The 20,392-nt window shown below is 40.6% G+C and overlaps 1 protein-coding gene across 3 annotated transcripts in view; it reads left to right on the forward strand.

The window, feature by feature from the left end:
• The first annotated feature begins 2,269 nt into the window (after window positions 1-2,269).
• PPP2R5C (protein phosphatase 2 regulatory subunit B'gamma) overlaps window positions 2,270-20,392 on the forward strand; it is a 73,402-nt gene continuing 55,279 nt past the window's right edge. Inside the window, exons 1-3 of one of the 3 annotated variants that reach the window (XM_052693075.1) lie at window positions 2,270-2,398; window positions 3,772-3,837; window positions 16,959-17,118. In XM_052693075.1, coding sequence (XP_052549035.1) covers window positions 2,372-2,398; window positions 3,772-3,837; window positions 16,959-17,118 — 253 coding nt within the window. In that variant the 5' untranslated portion in view covers window positions 2,270-2,371. Of the gene's footprint in view, window positions 2,399-3,034; window positions 3,137-3,771; window positions 3,838-16,958; window positions 17,119-20,392 lie in introns of those variants that run through there. The other 2 variants (XM_052693076.1, XM_052693078.1) reach the window with 2 other exon arrangements.

The raw sequence follows: 20,392 nt of genomic DNA on the forward strand, positions 1-20,392 counted from the left end.
TGCATGAAGCACGTACAGAAGTGAATATAAATATTAATAAAGTCACATTCACACTCGTATTACATCACTTTCTTTTCATGTTTAATACCATTCAGTAACAGAATAATGAGGCCTACAGTGATGTAACACCATAGTAAAAACAAGATTTCATCTCAGTACTGCAGGAAAATGTACGTCACTCCTCTTATTCTCAGATTTTGCAAAGACATTAGGGCATACAAATGGAACTATTCCTCTTGTACACCACCTCCGCCCACTGATTATTTCATACAATAAAGTCAGCTTTGAAAAATACAATTGCTTTCTGTTACTGGTGAATGAGACTCCTTCCCTAGCAAATGAGGTGAGGGGGAGTCAAGTTTTCATAAGAGTTTCTACATCTGTGGTCACAAAGAAAACTTCCCAAATGTTAACTGAGTCAGTGCCATCTCTTGAATCTGTATTCAGCCTGATATATAGATTCAAGGTCTTCCCAACTAACAGCAAAATAAGCAGCCAATTTTTGCTCCTGCTATTCACGGGTAGGTGGGTAATGATACTGACAGAGTTTTTTCCATTATTTGGAAAAAACTATGAGCACTAGCAAGCACAAAGGAGGCCAAGAGCCAATGAGAAACTCATTAAGCTGCTTAAACTGATCTAAATCTAGGCTGTTGAGGTCACATCCCGCCCCCGCCACATATTTCCACCCCCTTCCTTCGGCCAGCACTGGTGTTTACAGAAACAGGTGGTGGTGTGCTTGTTCAAGGGAAATAAAAACAACAACCAACCACCCCATAGCATTTTAGCATACTGACCAGTTTAAGGGGCTGCACAGTACTAGCATCAGTGCAAGGGAGTGAGGCAGGAACACCACAGCTGGAAATTAAGAGTAGTTTAATCTTCTATGAAACTGGAATTGAACAAACCACTGGAATCTTTGGAGTTTATCCTCAGCCATACAAATGTGATCAATGCATGGAGATACACTGATCGACTTTCAAATTACAGGTGGAGGTAGATTTGTTTCTCTTACCGTCTCTTACTATGTTCAAAATCTATGTTCTCCTCTTGTATTTACTTACTATTTAGTAGTAGTAACTCATTTGTGACTGGTTCTTAGCAGTGATAAAGGCACCTTAATTCTAAACCCTCAAACCAGAGAAGATTAAGGAAAGGATAAGAGGCAGACATAATTTGTTTCCTACCACTTAAGAAGCGCAGAGGAAGGGAACTGAAGCACAGCTCTCCCTAGTCAGTAGAATTCTTCGCAGTGCCTGGAAAAGAGGAAAGTTCTTTGCTCTTTGCAGCAAAAGCAGTGTGTTCAAATACGGTGAATATAAATGGATCGATGATCCTTCTCCATCCCTTCCAACTTAGGACAGCTGATGGAATGTCTTGGCTAGTGCTGGCTTTGATATTCATGGGCTGAGTAAGAAATTAGATGGATTTCTCATTTTTGCTGCTGTTTGTAAAGTTGCAATTTTTCAGTTCTTTAGTAGCACAGCACAGTTAGCACTTAATAGCATATCCAATGTAAATTTTAAATGTTTCATGTCCTGGTGTTTTTAGGAGGATTAATAGCCACCATGGTCTTCCCTCAGCTGACGGTAATTTGGGGCTTAGTGAGGCCACATGGTAACTACAATTTGTAACAACTTCTTTTCTCTGAGATCGTTCTGATTTTTCCATTCCAACTTCTGTGAGATTTAAGAGTTGCTTTTGGAAAAATATCTCTGGTACAGAGGAACATCATTAAAAAACACACACATACCTCAGCACCTAAAAACAAAGAAGGGAAGAGACTAATGCAACAAAGGCTGTGTAGTGCAAGCATACAGGGAAGTCCTCAAACTGATGACGAGTAAGTGAATTTGCACTAAGGACCAGCATGCTTCAGATGTGTAAACTTTTTAAAAAGTATTTATTTCCCCTTTTACACGCTGGCTTCCCCCCTGGGCTGCCCCTCAGCAAAGAGGGGAGCTCCGGAGGGCCCCAATGAGCCACGAGCTGAGGCACGGTCCTCGGGACGCTTCCCTGAGGGAAACGACAGGAACGGCACGCGGATCGCTCAGGCTCTGCCAGTCCGCCCCCAGGCCGCAGCCCAGACAACCACCGCTCCACACCGTGATGGGAGGCGGGAGGACACCGCACGCCCCGCCTACCAGGTGACGCTACGGAGCAGCCGCTCACGTGACGCAGGCAGCCAATGAGCGGGCGGGCTGCCCTCTCTCCGCGGGCGGCGGCGGAGGAAGGGGGCGGGCGGAAGGCTGAGGCCGCCGTCGCCGCCGCCGCCGGAGCCGGGGGGGGGGAGCGGCAGCGCGGGGTGGGCGCAGCGCCAAGCGGGGCCGCCGGGGGTTGCGCGTGTCTGGCCGCGGCGCCCGAAGAGGCCATGCCGAATAAAAACAAGAAGGAGAAAGTGAGACGGGGAGAAGCGGGGAGGGAAGGGGGGAGGTCGAGCTCCACGGGGAGGTTGTGGGGGTGTAGAGGCCCCGAGGGGAGGAGCGGCCCGAGGCAAGGCGAGGGGCGGCGGGGAGCTCCGTGCCGCTGGGGGGAACGCGGCTTTCCCGCACGCCGCCGTGTGCGGCCGCGCTGCCCGCCTCCGGGCGCTGGGGAGGGGGCGGTCCCCCCGCGGGGCCTAGCCCGGGGCTGTGGCGGGGGGGTCCCGGCCTCGTCTCTCCCCGGGGGTCCCGGTGTGCGGGGCTCGGGGGCGGCCGGGGGAAGGGGAGAAGCCGTGGGTTTGGCGTGCGGAGGAGTGAGGAGGGAGGGGATGGAAGCGTGCGCTGAGCGGAGCTGGCGGAAGAGTGAGCGGGGAGAGGCGGCTCCGGCTGTGCGGGGGGGCCGTCCCGGGCCGGCTGTAAGCTGAATTTGTGCCCGGGGGAATCGGTACGAGAGCTCAGCGGGGCCTTCCCGTCCCCTCCGCCCCGGTGACCGGGAGCGGTTGTTTTGTCAGTCCCGGAAGGGGCTTCTGCAAGTGGAAGTATGAGGAAAGTTGTAAATCCGACATGAAGTTAACTGGGTTGCGCTCTGTGGTAGGTGATTAGCCGTCGTGGGAAGGAGGGAAGAGCAAGAACAGTGATGTATAGAGTCTGTCTCATCCAGCTGCTGTCCCACTGAACCCTTTTTGTTTGCCTTCTGCATGCTTTTTAGCTTTTTGGTAATGTTTTGAAGTTAGATGGGTATTGTGACTCACGTTGCTTTTGGGCTTTAACTTTTTTCCCCCGATATCCTTGCCACTGGTCATACTGAATGCATTCAAACTTTGGTTTTCTTAGAAAAGCAAGTCTCGCAAAGAGGCTGTGGATTGATTAAAGCTGCAGGTACAGTGCAGGGAGTAGAGAATCTGAGCATTGGTCTGCTTTAAAACTACATGCATAGACCATCTAGAATAGGCACTGTAATGAAGTATAAAACGTGTATTCCAAGAACTTCTTTTTCAAGGCAGAACTAAGTGTAAATACTCCTGAGACTAAAGCCCAAAGACAGCAAAGTGAAATCTTTAGATGTGATTCTAATCAATTGTGTTCTTTGTCCATTATAAGCTAAATAATAAAAGCCTATATCTAATCACCTTATTAGTCAATTTTGAGGCATAAATATAACTCTAAAACCTTCCTGAAGATGGAGAATCCTTAAAGCAGCTTTGTAGAGAATGATAGTTCAGTGTTAAGGTCTTCCAGTAAAACTGCATCTTTGCTGGTCCTATCAGTTTTAATACATCCAATTGAATAAAAAGCAAACATCTCAACTTTAAAATCTACCTAACATAACTGAGACTGAAATTTTTCTCAGGAACCTGCAAAATCGGGCAAAAGTGGAAAAAGTGGCAAAGATGGACAAGAAAACCAAGAACATGAAGTAAGTATTACTAAAGCGTGTAATCTTTCCAGGCAAATTTCTGAAGACTTCTGAAAAACATTTGGAATTTTTCTAGATGGTTGTAGTTTTGTTGTGATGGGTGACTGTGAGAAAAGTGGTTCTGGGAACTACTGACCTGGTCTTTGATTAAAAAGTGCTCTAAGAGAAGATGCTTTTGAGGAAGTTAATTTTATGTCACAGGCTGAGAGACTGTGTGCTTGCTATGGACTTAATCACTCATCTGTTTCCTCTTTGGTTGTGAGGAGTACATCTGTCTTATTTTCTAGTCTTGTTGTGAGGTTTGGGACTTGTCTTCTAGCAGCTCATTGTGGTTTTTATCATTCTCTGTGATTTCTGGAGCTCTTTTCTCAAAAACTCTTGATGTTTACTGTACCAGTTGTCAGTAACCTGTTATGTTGTTGGGAGGCCTTATGCTTCGTCAAAGGCTGCCAGGTTTTTTTTTTTTTTTGTATCTAATTTCTGTATATATGTATACAGTGGAGTATTGCTTTTTTTTTTTTAATTGATTTTTTCAGTTGTTGCTGCAGTATTTTTTCTTTCTGCATTGCTGTTTGTTTTGCCCACCAGCAAGGTGCAGTTATTTGAAAGGACTCAGTTAACTTGTGACATGCTCCCATTCTCTCGCATTAATCTGAAAACCCAGAATTATTAGATTTCCTTCATTAGAAAATCCAGTGTTTATTTACTTTACAGTTAATACCAGCCTGAGTGTAAAATGCCATGCTGAGAAGTTTGTATATTTCATCCTCTAAACTGCATGTCCTGCTGCTCATCCAGCTTTACCATTTTTTCCATTCCCCACGTGATTACTGGTGTATGGGGGTGGACAGGAGGGGAGGGAAGTGTTTGGCTTGCAGAAGTCTGTTCCTTCTGATGCAACAAGTTTTCATTTATTGTGCAGAAAGATATATGCTACTGACATCAGATGATATAACCGTTAAAACTTACAAACTTTCTTTTAACTTGCAAAAAAAATTATGACTGAATTTCTGTGGAAAGAGCTGATTTCTTGGCTACTAGAAGAGAAAACTCTTGGAATGAGATCAGGACAGTAGCAGGATGTAAATGTTCATAACAGTGCAAATGAAAATGATGTGTTCTGTAGTTATGGTATATTGCTATGGCATTAAAGAGAAGAGTATTACTTCTTGACTTGAATCTTGGTTCCTGTGCAATTGTAAGGATTGTGATTACTGGTACCTTTGCTATATATTGGTTGATAACTCATTTTCTCGTGTTTCTGAATGACATGCTGCTGAGAGCAGAACTGATTTTCTTGGTCCTTCAAGGACAGTGTGTAAAGCTGCCACTGGAGCTAGTAGTGTGATTTAAATGTTAACTGAAAATGCCCATCTGGATTCCTTTCCTTCTGTATTTGCAGATAAAGCTTTTCCATATTTTGAATATTAAAAAAGAAAGAGATTAATCTCAACAATATGTTCATGCATTTTTCTGTTTCAGTTGGCCTTCCCAATGTGAAAGTACAGTTAGCTTAAGTCTGTGATGATGCTTTGTTATTGTGTGAGTGGGGGCAGAGTGGGAAAAGGACCCGTGTGCTGCTGAGATTGTGACTGGTGCATATACTGTGATTGTCATTCCCAGTGGGCATTGTTTAGCCTCCAGACAGTTTTGAGCACCTCAGTGCCTCACTCATTAACTTAATTAATAGGGTAATTGCACCCAAGTAGTAATATGAAGTTTGCATTCTAATGTGGCTGGCTGTAACCAAAGTGTATGTTAGCTGATACTTAGATGTGCAGAAGGGAAACTATTCCTTAGCATAAGGAAGTGTAGAACAGCAAATTTAGCAATGCTCTGGAATATACTATTGATATGGGCTTTTTTAGGATTTTTTTCTGTAACAAAGGTTGTCCTTTTGTTTCCTTGTACCAGTGTTTTAACATGGCTCTTTAAAGAAACTGCTGTGGGCTCTAGGTTTAGAAATACAAAGGTTTGTGTCATATTTTTTCAGCAAAATTATATTCAATGGATATGAATTTAATGCAGATGAATGTAATGCAAATGGCAGATAGTAAAGACTAGAAACTGTCTGCTGTACGAAGAACAGGGGACAGCACAAGCAGCAGCATCCCACAAATACTTTATTTATAAACACCTAACTAAATTTGTAACACTCAGCTAAATTCATTATGCCTTGGACTTCTGTAGATGAAGATATAAATGGATCTCAACAGTTCACAGGAATAAACGAGTGCTTTTTCTGTCTTGTGGTCAGGGAGATGAGATTTTGGTTGAGTGGAGCTACCCAGCAAGTCTGAGAAGTGTTTTGAAATCATACCAGGCTTTACTGGTAGGCATGCATTTGCTGAAGAGCGATAGAAAGGACTTAAGCTGGTACTTGTGTACTTCTGCTGAATTTTACAAAGAGACACAAGTATGTATAGAAGCTCCACAGTAGCTGCAATGTGCAAGTGACCTACTGAAATAAATACTTTTTCTGTTTACGTATCAAAGGATTTCATTGTCATTGTATTTGAAAACAAGATTCATTTTGCCCATTTATTTGTTTCTTGTGTTCCCCCCAAACAGAGATTTAAGGAAAAAAAAAAAAAAAAAAAAGTTGATTCTTCTCCTATTACCTGTGCCTTGGTTACTTGCTGTAATACACAAAGCCGTGCTAGATAAGACCACAGATCTACATTGCTTGGTATTCTGTGTGGTTAGTAGCTGCTAGAAAATAGTTTCAGTTATAGAGGAGATGTGTGGTTTTTTCATCCTTACTTTAAGCCAGTATGTAGCTTAGAACATTGCCTAACTGGATGCTGTATAAAATTGTTTTCATGTTATCATGATTTAACTGACTTTTTTAATATTATCTGAATTTGTGTCATTTTTTTTTTTCCAAGCCCTGTTTAAACTCACCTGGGTGGGAGGACTTCTGTATTTTAAATTATCCTTCTGTTCTGTAATACTGGAGCTACCAGAGCTGTGCAGTACATGTAGAGGTGGAGGGGGTACCATGTCTGTTTGTAACCAAATGTAGTGAGTCCAGTTCCCAGTCTTACATATTGTTCACTTGAACATTTGAGAGAAAAGCTAATATGATTAAGTTTGTGTCTGACTTCAGCTTTTTGCCTGTTAGTAAATATGGATTAGGGTAAATCATTGCCAGAACTGTTGAATCTATTCTGTTTGGAGTAACTTTATACTTCAGTAATTAGTCCAGAGTATTTCAGGTTGGGAACAACAACAATCTGTTATGTATGGTTGCACTCTGAAGGGATGGAGACTGTGGTCAAATACTCTGGGATTTGTTTACCAATGACCAAAGGCTGTAATCAGAACACACAATGAAGAGAAATGTCCAGGTGTGGGTAGTGATTATCCCAGCACTGAGTAACTTGTGGATGATTCCCTGTGAGGATGCTGGCCTTTACAGATGTTTCTTTCCTTGGGAATAAGCTTTTTTTCCAGAGCTCTGTTACACACAGTTGTGGAGGTTGTTTTGTGAGTTTAAACAGCAGTAATGCAGGGTCAGCTGCATTTGAGTGCAGAGAAACAGGTCTTCCCTCTGTTGTTTCACTATCATGGTAGTTCTGGTTCTGTGTCAGCCTGTAGCTGGGTTGTTACAAATCTTCCAAGTTGGCCTCTTGTTACTTTCAGTGTGAGTTTCTCTAGAAGGAGTAGTAAGTGATTGTCAGATGTTATCATTGCCCCTGTGTAGCAAAAGCCTTTTTTTTTTTTTTTTTTTTTTTTTTTTTTTTTTTAAATTTCAAAAAACTCAAATGTTTCTTACAATACTGTATTAATAGTTCTCAGGTACAAACCACAGGAAAGAAAGTTAAGATCTGAACCACATAGACTCTTATTTCTGTATTTGGCCTGTGGGAATGTATGTGCTAAAACTTGCACTTCTTAGTGATGCTATCTGCTGCTACAGGGAACACAGGTTGGTTGACATCGGTGTTGGCTGTAGCTGCAAAATCGCAAGCACCGAGAGTGATTCTAATACTTAACGTGCCTGAGCTGGAGTGCATTTAAGCTGCAGATGGATCACTGTCTGGATCATAGTTTTGCTCTCTGCTTGGTGTTGCAATTGAACTGATTGCACTGGAATGGTCTGGGAGCACTGGGACGGCAGATGGCTGGGGTTCACCTGGGAGATGGGAGGTTCAGGAGTAGCTGGTGACCCTTTGTACAGCACAGTAACAGGTGACAGTGAGAGCTTCTAGATCTAATGTACTCGCTTGAGAAGGCATGAAACCTTCTGAACTCATAGTTTCATTCATTTCTTTATCTGGATACTCATAGTTTGTAGCAGGTAAAAGCTACTTTTGGTTAACAGAATATTGGCTTGGTGACTTTGAACAATGAAGAACAGAAATCATAATTCTGTCTTCAAGTTCTTCTGGTGGCAAACAGAAAGCTAATGTGGTTTGAGTAATGCGTGTGTGTGTTACTATTATCACTGCTTTGATTTGCTGTCCTGCTTGGTTTCTTTGTACTTAAAGGTTTTTTCTATTTTTTTCATGCACAGTGTAATAAAATATATACTGTTGGCCAGTTCCCTTTCCATGCAAGAAATGGCTTGATTTATTGACAGTGTGTTGTAAATGTTAGGTGATAACCATTGTAGAAATCAATTTGGAGATTGGAAAAAAAAAAAAAAAAAACCAAAAAAAAAATCACCTTGTTAAGTACTGATCCATGCCTCTGCCCTACCACCAACTCTCAGCAACCACTTTTCAGTTAGTTTACTAATTTCCCTAAAAATAATATGTAGAAAAGGGGAGAAGTAGAAGTGACGTTAGTTATGTAGTGTAGATATCTTAGCAGAGGTGATATGAAGAAGTGTCCTAATGTTAAAACAAAACCTGGGAAGATGCACTGTCTGTTACTGTTAAAGCAGCCTTGCAATTTTTTAAAAAATTTTCTCAGTTCCTATTTCCAAATGTATTGATATCTTAGTGAAGTTTCAGTATGAGTTTGTGGGATGAAAAATGATTTATAACTGGATTCAAGAACACAAGATTACAGACGCCACTGGGAAAGCAAAATTATATATGTATATACAGTAGCTTTAGCTCATCAGCAGCTTTACTTAGAATTCACTGCAGACTGTAGGAGGTTTGGGTCTTAATGCAGATGGATTTGTGTGATTGTGTGTGTGTGTGTGTGTGTGTGTATGTAGTGTGAATATTTGTGGGAATAGAGCCCTCAGGTTTGAAGGAAAACAAATAAAGGTAGGTTGTTTCTTTAGATATTTTTTTTTCAAAATCGGAAGTCATTGAAAGAGAAATTAAGATTTGAAAATGAGAATTAATGTAATTTAAACCAGGCCATCATTTATTCAGATTCTTCATCTCTATATTTTTTTATAAATGTTCTGAAATAATACTTAGGGCCTTATCTGTTTTTAATTAAATTATCTGATGGTTGCAGATAACAAGATTGACTTTTCTGGGCCATCTGTTTCTTTGAAGTTTCATTATAGAGAATGCGTTAAGAAACAAATATTTCCTCACTGCTTATGCTTGCAAAGCACCAAGTGCTCGCTGGTGGTGGTTCAGCGGACCCAAGCCAGCATGAGTAAGCCTGGTCTGAGCTGATGGGCACCCCTTTGCTATTGCCGGAGTTGAGTTCCTCTGCAACCTCAGACTGCAGGTCTGATCACTGACCAAAAACAAAGTTTGAGTTTGAGTAAGTTAGCTTAAAAAATCAGTTTTAGAAGGAGGAAACAGAAACAAATGCATGCTACTGATACTTAGCTATGGATGTCAAGTTAGAATGCAAGAATGTGAAGGTTGCAGTTCAGTGAGTGAAGACACCTTTTGCAATTCTCAGCATTGGTTTGATATGTTGCAAGGCAAGCATATTGCAACAAAACTAGGATGATACAAGTCCTTAGAAGATCAAATTTGAGCTGCATATAAGCATCTAGCAGGAAGCAAGACTTTCTGTTTTGAAAAATGTGTGCAAGAAAGGCAAGGAAGTTTCAGCAATGTGGATCGTTCCTTTAAAATGATTTGTGTATAAAACCTGCTGCAGTACACTGTTTGAGTGTGAAGACTCACTGTTTGTGGGGAACTTCCCAGTTACAGAGGCCAGTCAACAAACTTCATGTTAGGTCTGACAAAGCGCTAGTGGCACTCCAGGGTTATTCACAAAGAGCAGTTAGCAGTAATGCTGCACTGTATACATGCAGAATCACCTACGTGGGCACCTCAGTGTAACTCAGTGAATGCTTATTGCTGTGCTGAAATGTATAAACTTTGTCACTACCCAGTTGAAAAGCTAATCTTTTCATTTATCAATGTGATACCGTGGATCCTCAAAGCTTGATGGTGCAGCTCTTGCCATGTTAGCAAGTAAAAACAAGCTGATAAAATCACTGCACTATCCTGTACATCCTGACTACTGAGAGATTTTTTTAGGAGTAATGAGCGTGCTTGCTGGAAGGGCAGCTGCAAGGATTGTTTTAGCAGGGCTGTCCAAGCATCATTCTGGTAATAATCCTTTTAAGGAAAAACAGAAGTCACAATGCAGTCTGTTAGAGACCAACCAAAGCCGCCAGCACCAAAAGCACCGTCTTTAGAGGCTCCTCTGACGTTGCCTGTCCAAATGTTCTTGAGCTGACGAAACTAGTGAACAATAACAACACAGCGGTGCAAATCTTCAATTAAATCAAAACTTCAGAACTGTTTGCCATTAAAAATGGTGCCCTGAAGTATGTTGTTTCCTTGCTTCTCTTTAACTGCTTTGTTGAAGGAGCAATGTCCCTTTTTATTTGTCTAGGTGATTAAGAACAGATGTTGAGATTCATGTGGTTTGCAGCGAGTCTCTGCAGATTGGAGATGCTGAAGTTTAAGCTCATACCTAGTTGCTCCACAACAAATGCCTTGCCAGCTGTGGGCATGAATTTTAATTATTGCAGACTCTCTTAGTAGATCTGAGCACTGCCTTTATTACTATGACAAGTTTCTTCTAATGTCTTGTTGGAAAGCATGTTGATCTTCAACTTGAGAAAAATCTCAAGATAATCATGAAGTGTTTCAGGATGTGCCACGTGGAAATGCATAGTTGTGGTGGTGGACTGTCATTCACTGCAGTCTCAGAATATGTGCTGATGCCCAAGAGAAGACTACCTCTTAATTAAAAGGCTCTAAAAAAAAAAATGCAGGTTTAGTCAAAAGTAGGCAGGGAACCAACGGTTTTTTTCCTCAGTGGAGAATAATAGAGTACCCTGAGGATTTGCAGAAGTTAGCCTGAAGGAATGAGGACAGCACACCTTACGCACACTAATGATAGTGAGAGTATTAGGTAGAACTGTTCACTGCAGGTATTTACCCATGTGCTTTAGCTTCAAAGTAGCGTACTGATGACTGTGTATCTGAAAGTGTGACAGTAGTGAGGGGCAGTGTATCCTGCTTTCAGAGAAGGAGCCCAATTGTAATGTGTGGAGTTTAGGGTGAGAACTGTTGCTATTGCCAAGCAGTTACTGTTAAAAAATAGAACTCAACATTCTCAGTTTCAGTGTATCTGTTCAGTGTTTTTTGATTAAGGCTGGTGAATTGATACACAGAAATTGCTTGATCTGAGAGACCTGCAAGACTCTAGGATGGTAGAACATCTGGAATTTTGACTGCAGTCAAATTTCTAGGGAAACTTTGATACTCTTTCCTCAATGCCAGCTGCTAATCTTATGCCACTGGCCTGACTCTTGCAGGTATGTTGTGGGTATAATTATTGGGTTGTTTGCTGCTGGGCCTGTGTCAGATGTGGCCTGACCTTGTTTGCAGCCTCAACATAGAGTAGTAAATGAAGACCTGCAAAGGAGAGAGCTCTGAGGCAGTTTGAGATGCTTGGAATGTTTAGAGATTTTCGTGCTGCTTTGAAGTTATTCAGAGGGGAATATCTGAATGGCATTTAGATTTCAGCTACTCTCCACCCATTTTGACTTCTTGATCTTTGATTTTAGTTCTCATCTCGAGACTACATTAAGTTTAAACTCAGCTTAATTACACTGATCATCTACTTGGCATCTGCCTCTTAGCCTGATTGTTTTAATTACAAATTGGATGCTCACAGATTTTTGAAAATGAAGTTGTAAATGTCTTTCATGTTTTTTTGCAGTTCTTTGCTTAGTTTCAGTAAGCTGTATTTCAGATTCAATGTAAGTTTATTTCATCTGTAATCCAGAGAGCTTTTAAAGCCCCTTTCGAGGCTTGCTTGGCAAGAAATGGGTTCTTCTGGGTGCTGGCCTCTGTTTATCCTAATGAAGGGTAAATCCATAGGGGCTACTTATTGTACCAAAATGAAAAAGAAAAGGATTAAATCTGCATTAGTAGAAGCATTTTCCTTCTATCTCAGGTTCAAGATCTTGATTCTTACCAAGAGCGTTCTGCTTTTTACCTTGTGTACCTGCATTTCACAGGAAGTTTTAATCATTTGATAACTGGTTCAGAAGTTTCAGTAGGTAAACCTTGCTCTCTAGGCTTCTCATAAAGATTCTTAGTGGTGTAGAGCATTCTGTTTTTATGCTGGGTTGGTACATGCGCCTTTTTAAACTTGAATTCAATTATGGTACTCAATAGAGGGGATACACTTGCAGGCTAATGCTAACCAGATATGTATCAAGAAACACCATACAGCATGTTGCCTAGTTCTGTGTTCAGGCAGGGAGACAGAATATCTCTTGCCCTGTGCTTAGTCATTCAGTTGTTTAAATCTTGATTGGCAGATGCATCCATTGCCATCTTCAAATTCTTCCCCTTCTCTGACCACTTTATCTCAAAACCAAGTATGAGAGCTTGCTGTTTTCTTCTAGGTTTGCCTTGGAAACCCTTAGGGTTTTGTGGAGCCACGAGGCTTTGTATGATCTGGTCTAATTTGACTATTAGTACTATTAGTGACTGTTTTTTGAAAAGTGAGGTTGACTAAATTTTTCTGGTTGCCTATTTGGTAAAGTAGCTTGAGTATTGGTGGTTTGAGGGACTGTCAGTGAGGGAAGATGTCTTGAGTCTTCTGGAGAGACTTGTTGAAATGGGACACGGGTGCACCCTTGTTTCTGCTCCCAGTTCTCTCCAGCCCTCTTCTCTTAGGTGACTGTCTGAAGTTACCATGTGGGCTGGTGGGTGATGATCAATTAATTTAAAAACTGGCTGTAACTGGAGATGTGCTTTGTCCTTTTCATCTGATCACAAATGAGTGTTTTGCTTTGGCCAGTATGCACCTGCGTCAGGTGCTCAAGGAATCAAACTGTGTTCAAAGCAGTGTTGTTAAAACACTAATGTACTTCATTCTTCATACATGAGGACTTCTGCCTGACAGTTGTTCAATATCTTTGGGAAGGCTGAGAGTGCTGGGATTGCTCAGTCTGGAGAAGAGAAGGCTGGGAAGGTGGGGTCTCATAAATGTATTTTAAAACATGGACAAGGCTGGTGCGAAGAGGACAGGCCCAGGCTCTTTTCTGTGTTGCCTGGTGCCAAGGTAAGAGGAGTGTGCACAAACTGAGCCACAGGAGGACCCATCTGACCATCAAGCAGCACTTCTGTGCTGTGTGGATAATGAGGTACTGGCACAGGCCACCAGAGAGGCTGGGGAATCTCTTTGAGATCTTCAAGAGCTGCCTGGATGTGTCTGTGCACCCTGCTCTGGGTGTCCTTGCTTGAGCAGGAGCTGGAGAGGTGGACCCCAGGGACCCTGCTGACCTTAGCTGTTTTGTGACACAAGGGAGGGAGGGATGCAAGGACTACATCTTGAGCTCTTGTTACTGACAAGTAACTTCTTCCTTTCTTGAATTCGTGTCAAGCCTATTCATGGGAACCGAGGAGCATAAGCTCTGTTTTCTCAATTATTTCAAGCAGGAGTTAGAAGTCAGAATTACAGTTGTCATGATAGTCTTAATATTCGTCAAAATAAGTGAAGCTCCACCTTTAAAAGTGAAGATGATCAGAAAATCTGGAGGTTGTTTTTAAATTATGATCCACATAAACACTTTCTCAGTATGACGATTTTTCAGAGTAATTTGTACACATTTTTAGGTTTATCAGCCACTTTGAGTTGAGTGTGACTATATAAACACTTGGGTAGGAGGGAGCGGTTTTTCAGAACGAGGGTAAGAACAGGTATTTCCCGTTCTAATTACTGAAAGTATTGATAAAAGTGTATCTGTAATTTGACTGTTCTACTATCAAATAATTGTTCTTCGTAGCCAAACGTCTGTCAGCTTTCCTCTGGAATTGTGGTTTTCTGAAATAGTTTGGTTACTGGGGGAGGAAGCTGAGCACGGGTCTTCATTCAGAACTAAGGAGCACTGTATCTTTTTAAAAAGTGAAGTAGTCTAAGTTCTTATTAGGCTTGCAGCTGCCTAATGCAGAAAACAAAAGGTGGGATGACTGAGATATGCTGCCTAAAATGACATAATTTCTTCAGATGCCCTTCAATGCAAAGGCTGGTTATGTGCCAGTTTTGGAGGTGAGCACAGTCTTTAGGGAGCTGTAGTGCCACTTGCAGAAGTTGTCAGTCATTGCTGCATAGCATAGCTTTCACATAACCAAGAGCTGTAAGCTGCTCTGGCAGTTCTCTGATGTGTGATGGCTGAACAGTTGGAACACAGCTGAAATTCAGGGATAGTTGGGGCTGATGGTGGAAAGAAGGGCTGGTGATTCACGGCTGGAATTACGTGGAACCATCACTGCAAGACTGGAAGTTGCCATAGGAACAAAAAAATGCTTTCTTTCAACGCCTCTATTTAGAAATGTTGCCCATCCTTTTAAATAACTACTTTTGGCTAATTTTAGAATTTATCTGCAATTCAGAATACATGGTTTCCTGGTGAGTGAGTTACTGTAATTTGCTGTAGTGTGTGTGTGTGTGTGTGTGTGTGAAGGCACAAGTGACTACTTGTTAATTCACAGTTAAGAATTTGCTTGGGAATAGAGGAAGCAGGAAAGTGACTTTTCCTGTTTTAAGTAATGAACAAAAAAACAGGTGGTAATGGAAGATAGCCTGTTCAGAAAACAGCATTAAGATCATGCATAACATTAAAAGTGTAGAATCTTGTATAGTAATATTGCTTATAATAGGTTGAAAGTATGATTAGCTTTAATTGCATAATGCATGGCAAATCATCGCTTCCTAATTTTTAGTGCTACTTTTCCATCTGCTTTGTCACTTGATAATTTAGAACACTTTTTTCTTAATTTGAGTTAAGGGGTAGAATTTACCTCGCGGATCATTTGTATTTCAGCAAAAAAGATTTTTCAGCAGTTAGTGTTTTAGAGAAATAGTGGAAAAAAATATATGTAATGCAGGGAAATGGCTGTCATTTGTATGTAAATGCCTTTAACTTACAAACTTGCACCATTTTTACTGGAAGTCTGGAATATAATTTTGATAACTTGTGGTTATCAACGTGCTGCCTCTTTTCCCTTATTTGTTCTGTATTTTTGCTCTTTTAATTTTAAAAACTTGCAGAATGGGTATCTTAGTTCTCATTAAACATCTAAATGTTGCTTTCAGTCATTTCCAATGCGTGAACAGTTCTGTTACATATTGTTACAATTGTATTGTTGAAATACAGACATTTCTCTGCCGGTTACAGAGTATTTGCTTCTAGATAAAGGTTTGCATAAAACGACAGTCTTCAATTTGTCTACCTTTAGACTCTGTGAATGGTGATGTATGGTAAGGTAACATTTCTACATGCACTGAACGTGTTCACTCACAAACTGTATGGAAATGGCTAATGAATAAGCTATTCTGGAAATCCTCTTCAGAATATGAGATTTGTTGTTTTAGATACATCTCTATGAAAGTGTCTGGTAACTGAAACACAGCTTTTGTATCTGTTATACTTAAATCCATTGAAATGCTGAAATAGCAGCATTATGACCTGATTTCCATCCTGAATCCCATTCCTGTCCAATTTTTTTCCTTTTACTTATCATATAGGCATTTATTGAAAAGGAGACTGTGTTCTCCTCCTGTAAGAGAGAATGTCTTTTCAGTAAGCTAAGGTGTCTTTTCAGTAGTTTGCTGCGATGTAAAATAGCTTGCAAATTTGAAAAGTTTCTACATCAATTTAAGATCCTGTTTTTTTCTAAACAGCAAAACTAAAAACCACCAAACTACAGTACCTGCAGTAAGGTTTCTCACTTAGCTGTTGTTACATTCCTGTTGTAGACTGTTTCTAGATGTATTATGTATCTAGATGTATTATTGTCCTTGTAAAGTGCCTTGTGAAGTTTTTCATGTTTAGAAACAGTCAACTATTGCCTACTTTAAACCTGCTTTTCCTACAAAAAAAAAAAAAAAAGGTAATGTTGCTTTTCTCATTTCAAGTTCTGACAGGCTTTTGTTAGTGATGCATTTTATTTAGCTTGAGTGAGAGCACTATCAAATATGTTCTGGGAAATGGAGCAAAAAGGTCCATTCTTCTCATTCTGTTGTTTAATTCATACACAGGTACAGTGACAATATGGTAAGGAATATTACAGTAAAAGCCACTTGCTCTGAATAGGCAGCAAACTGCTATATGTATGTTTTAGAAGCTGCTGAAGTTTCCTAACTCTATTTGCTACAATAATAAGATTCATCCTTTTTATTTTCTAAACTTCTGTCCAAGTCTGAATACCCTGGCCAATGTATGACTCTGATTGCAAGGCACAATACAAATAGGCAGAGTGAAGTTCAGCTGATGTAAATAGACAGGGTCCTGATTCTTTTGAAGCTCAAGTCACAGAATCACAGAATCACAGAATTGTAGAGGTTGGAAGGGACCTCCAGAGATCATCGAGTCCAACCCCCCTGCCAAAGTCAGATAGCCAAGTACCTTGAAGACCTGGACTCCTCACGCAGATGGTGGTAGCAGCTGAGGAGCTATGTTATAACATATTTTTTTGGTTGGCAGGTAACTGAAGAAATGGGTGGATGCATGTAACAATGATTAATTTCCATCTATGTGAATGTTATGATATAGAAATAATGCACATAGGGAACAAAGTAATTATACACACAGGGGATGACAAAATAACCTTTCAGTCAAAACATTCTATTTATGTTATTTCTGTAAAGACAACATAAAAGATGCTCCAAGTTGCTCCAACAGTTAACTGTTTTCATTTCTTTTTAAACAGGTGTCAAACAAAAAATCAAACAGCGCTCCTCCCCCAGCACAGTTATCTAAAATCAAAGTACCAGCACCCCAGACAGTACTGAAAAAGGAAAAGCGTCAGAGTTCATCAAGGTTTAATGTCAGCAATAACAGGGAGCTTCAAAAACTGCCAGCTTTAAAAGGTATGTCTTTCTAAACCAAAGTGACTCTTGTGAGGGATTGAGTGTGAGATTGAAGCATTTTTACTCTGACACTTTAACTGAAAAACATATTATCTATTAAATATTAGCATATGCAAACTTGCACATACTTGCATATGCAAACAGGTTTCCAGGCTGTTGCCATCTTGGCAGTCACTTCAGAAAATACCTGAGCCTTTTCAGCCCAAAAGGGTTTATGTGAAAGTGAATTCACCCATCTTGCATAAAAAAAAAAAAATTTGGTGTTTTTTTTTTTTTTTTTTGGTAAAACATCAATTTTGTGTCCTCAGTGAGACATGCTCAAACTCTACTTTGTGCAAACAAAGATCTTGGCACTGAGAGAAGGCCAGGTCTATCCCTGCTGGTTGGTCGGATTTCCTGAGCATGAACTAGACAGAGTTCTTTTGTCAATTTTAGGGCTTTGTGATCATACAGAATTATATTTACTGCTGAAAAACAATAATAATTGATGCATCTTCTCTCACTAATGTGGTATTTATTGTTTTAGCTACTGTCTGTGCTGTTAGCATGTCAGTGTGTTGTGCTTACAGTACCTTGTGGAATTAAGGTGCGGTTTTCCAGATGTGCTCGGATGCACTGATGTGTAGTTTACAAGAAACTGATCTACTCTAAAGGTTTATTTCAAAAAAGGCATTTTTGGAATGCAGTGCATTCTACTTTCTTGTCTTCAAAGTTGGCAGTGAAACGCCAATACATCACTGAAATGTTAGGCAGACCGTGGTAGATAATGTGAAAATGTCAGGGGATAAGACTTTTTTTTTCCTTAGTAATTTTCCTCTTGATATAATGCATTAGTGCTCCTTGACAATAAGGAACCCAGTTTCCCTGCTTACACAAACTGTACTGCTCTTCATGTAGATAAAATTAGGCTGCAGCATTCCTCTTATCCCATGGATACTGCTTTTATGAAAAGAATACGAAATACTGTTCATCTTGCTAGCGTGAAAATCTGTATAAAAGGCTTCAAGATTTAAATGCAGTTTAATCCGTAAATTTCAATCTCTTTTATTGAATGTCTAAATAAGAATATGTATCACCACAGATTACTGAAAGGTATGTTGTATGTCTTAAACTGACAGGGCAAGTTCACGCACATACAGTTAGCCATCACATCTGGGGTGAGGCATAAGCAAATTACACCAAATAAAAGCAGCGTTTTTTGAAAAAGGTTTGATCACAGCCTTGTTGACAGGCGTTCTCCTCTGTTCAGAGAATCACTGGCAGAGGAAAATACTCATGACTTGTTCTTAGAACCTCCATTCTGTCCAGTTGTAAATAGTGTGTTTCTGGTAGTGTCTGGGGCTGTCAGGTCAGTGAGACTGGACTGAGTATTCAACTGGAAGCAGAATGGATATTGAGATGGAATGAGAAAAGTGAGTGTGGATGAGAGGGGGGGAAAGGTAGTCAGTCCCCAGAGGATGGGGTGAATGTGCAGAAATTTTTTGAAAGATATTGGAGTTGAAATAGACCAACGAATGGCAGAAGAGAGCCTGACTGGAATACAAGAATTAAAAAAAAAAAAAAAAAAATCTTTATCTGTGTAAGATGTGTTAATGCTTTTGAAGCAATGTACCTACATGTCAATAGCAATGTATTGCGCACATGCTTTGTCTTTCAAGCTGTGATTCCTTTCACCTACTTTCAGGTGACAGGAAATAAAAGATGCTGAACTTAGCTCTGGAGGATGTCTCATGGTGCTGTATGTGTGTCTCCAGGCTGTTGAAAGTCAAACTTTATGAAACACTAGTACCGTTGGTGATCTAGTGATGGATAATAATTACTGTGTTTCTAGTAAGGCTATGTCCAGTCTCATGGATAGTAGCCAGGTACCTGTGTAATTGCTGCTCCCAGTACATGTGCCTGCTTGTGGCTATTGGACTTCCTAAACTTTCTTGTTCTGTGTTTGAGTTTTTTGCATGTGTTTCCTGCCTGGACAGCAGTGAAAGCCTACTGGCCAGGCTGTAATTTAAAAAGGCCAAGAGGATTAAGGCAAGTTTGACTTGAGTAAAGGATTGGAATGAACACAGTATTGCTTTGGGTTCGTTGTTTTGGAAGCTGGTTAAAACTCTTAAGGGAGTTGTATTTCTGTAGCCACAGTGCTGGGAAACCTTCCTTCTACATGTAGTAGGCCAAGAGATGTGTGTTCCATTCATAAATACTGGGTAGGGTGTCGTGTGAGGTACTTCATATAAGGTCGTATTAAAAACACAACTTACAGAATGGAACTGACTCTGTGTGTGCAAAATTGTGTTAGCTCTGTGGGAGCTTGTGGCTGGTAGGCTCTCAGTGGCCTGCGGTAATGCTCAAGTATGGCTGCTTTCTTCTGTGCTGTAGGACTCGAGCTGGGGTCAGCGGATCTCTTGAACTAATGAGAAGGGAGAGGGGGAACTGCCTAAGTGGTTTTTGGTCTGTGTTTCTTACATGGGAAATATTTTGCCTTTTAACCTAAACTAGCCTCAACTTTTAGCCTTCAGGTATGCTGCTAACTTTCCTTTTGATATTGCATGAAATTGTTTCTGGAAATGCCAGTGTGTTTGCCCTGTTAACTGCTATTAGTGCAATATGATTTGTATTCATTGGAGCACGTTACGCTTAACATTGTAAACCCACAGTTTATTCAGGAAATGGAGGAGCTGCATAGCTTAGCAGAAAGAAAAGGAAATAAATTATGAGTTAAGATGCTCAAAGAATAAACACAGAATTTCTGAGAAGTGTGGGGTGCTGTTGCTTTGCAGAGACATGCGCGTGTTAGCAAAACTGCAAGCCAGTGAAGATCCCTGTACAGCACAGTGAAGTGCAGCCTGACTCAGTGCAGGTAGAACAGGCAGTGTCTGCCTGCACATAACCCAGGAGTATCCCAGAAAGGCTGCTTCCAGGACTGTAATCTAAGGTCAGATGGTGTGAAAAGATCTTGCTAATTTCTCACTGAAACAAAAAAAAAATCTGTGCCTACAAGTTTGTGTTGTGTTAACTTCAGCTTATCTGCTTTACCATGTTTGCTAAGATTTGTAGTATGGGTACTTATTACAGAAAGTTGGTTTTGTTTTTAGCTGTTGTCTGGGAAAAGTTACTTGTTGGGGTCTAATCAAGTGTTTTGTGGTTTTTTTTGTGGTGTTTGAAAACTTCCTGATTAATGCTTTGGTTATAGCTAGTATAAATAATTAAGGGTGATTTAGCTTTCAGAAGCTTATCATTATTTTAGCACTGTTAAGAAAATGGCTTGTAATTCAGGATG

The sequence above is a fragment of the Tympanuchus pallidicinctus genome, unplaced genomic scaffold, assembly GCF_026119805.1.
Source record: "Tympanuchus pallidicinctus isolate F22 unplaced genomic scaffold, pur_lepc_1.0 scaffold3, whole genome shotgun sequence".
Lineage (NCBI taxonomy): Eukaryota > Metazoa > Chordata > Aves > Galliformes > Phasianidae > Tympanuchus > Tympanuchus pallidicinctus.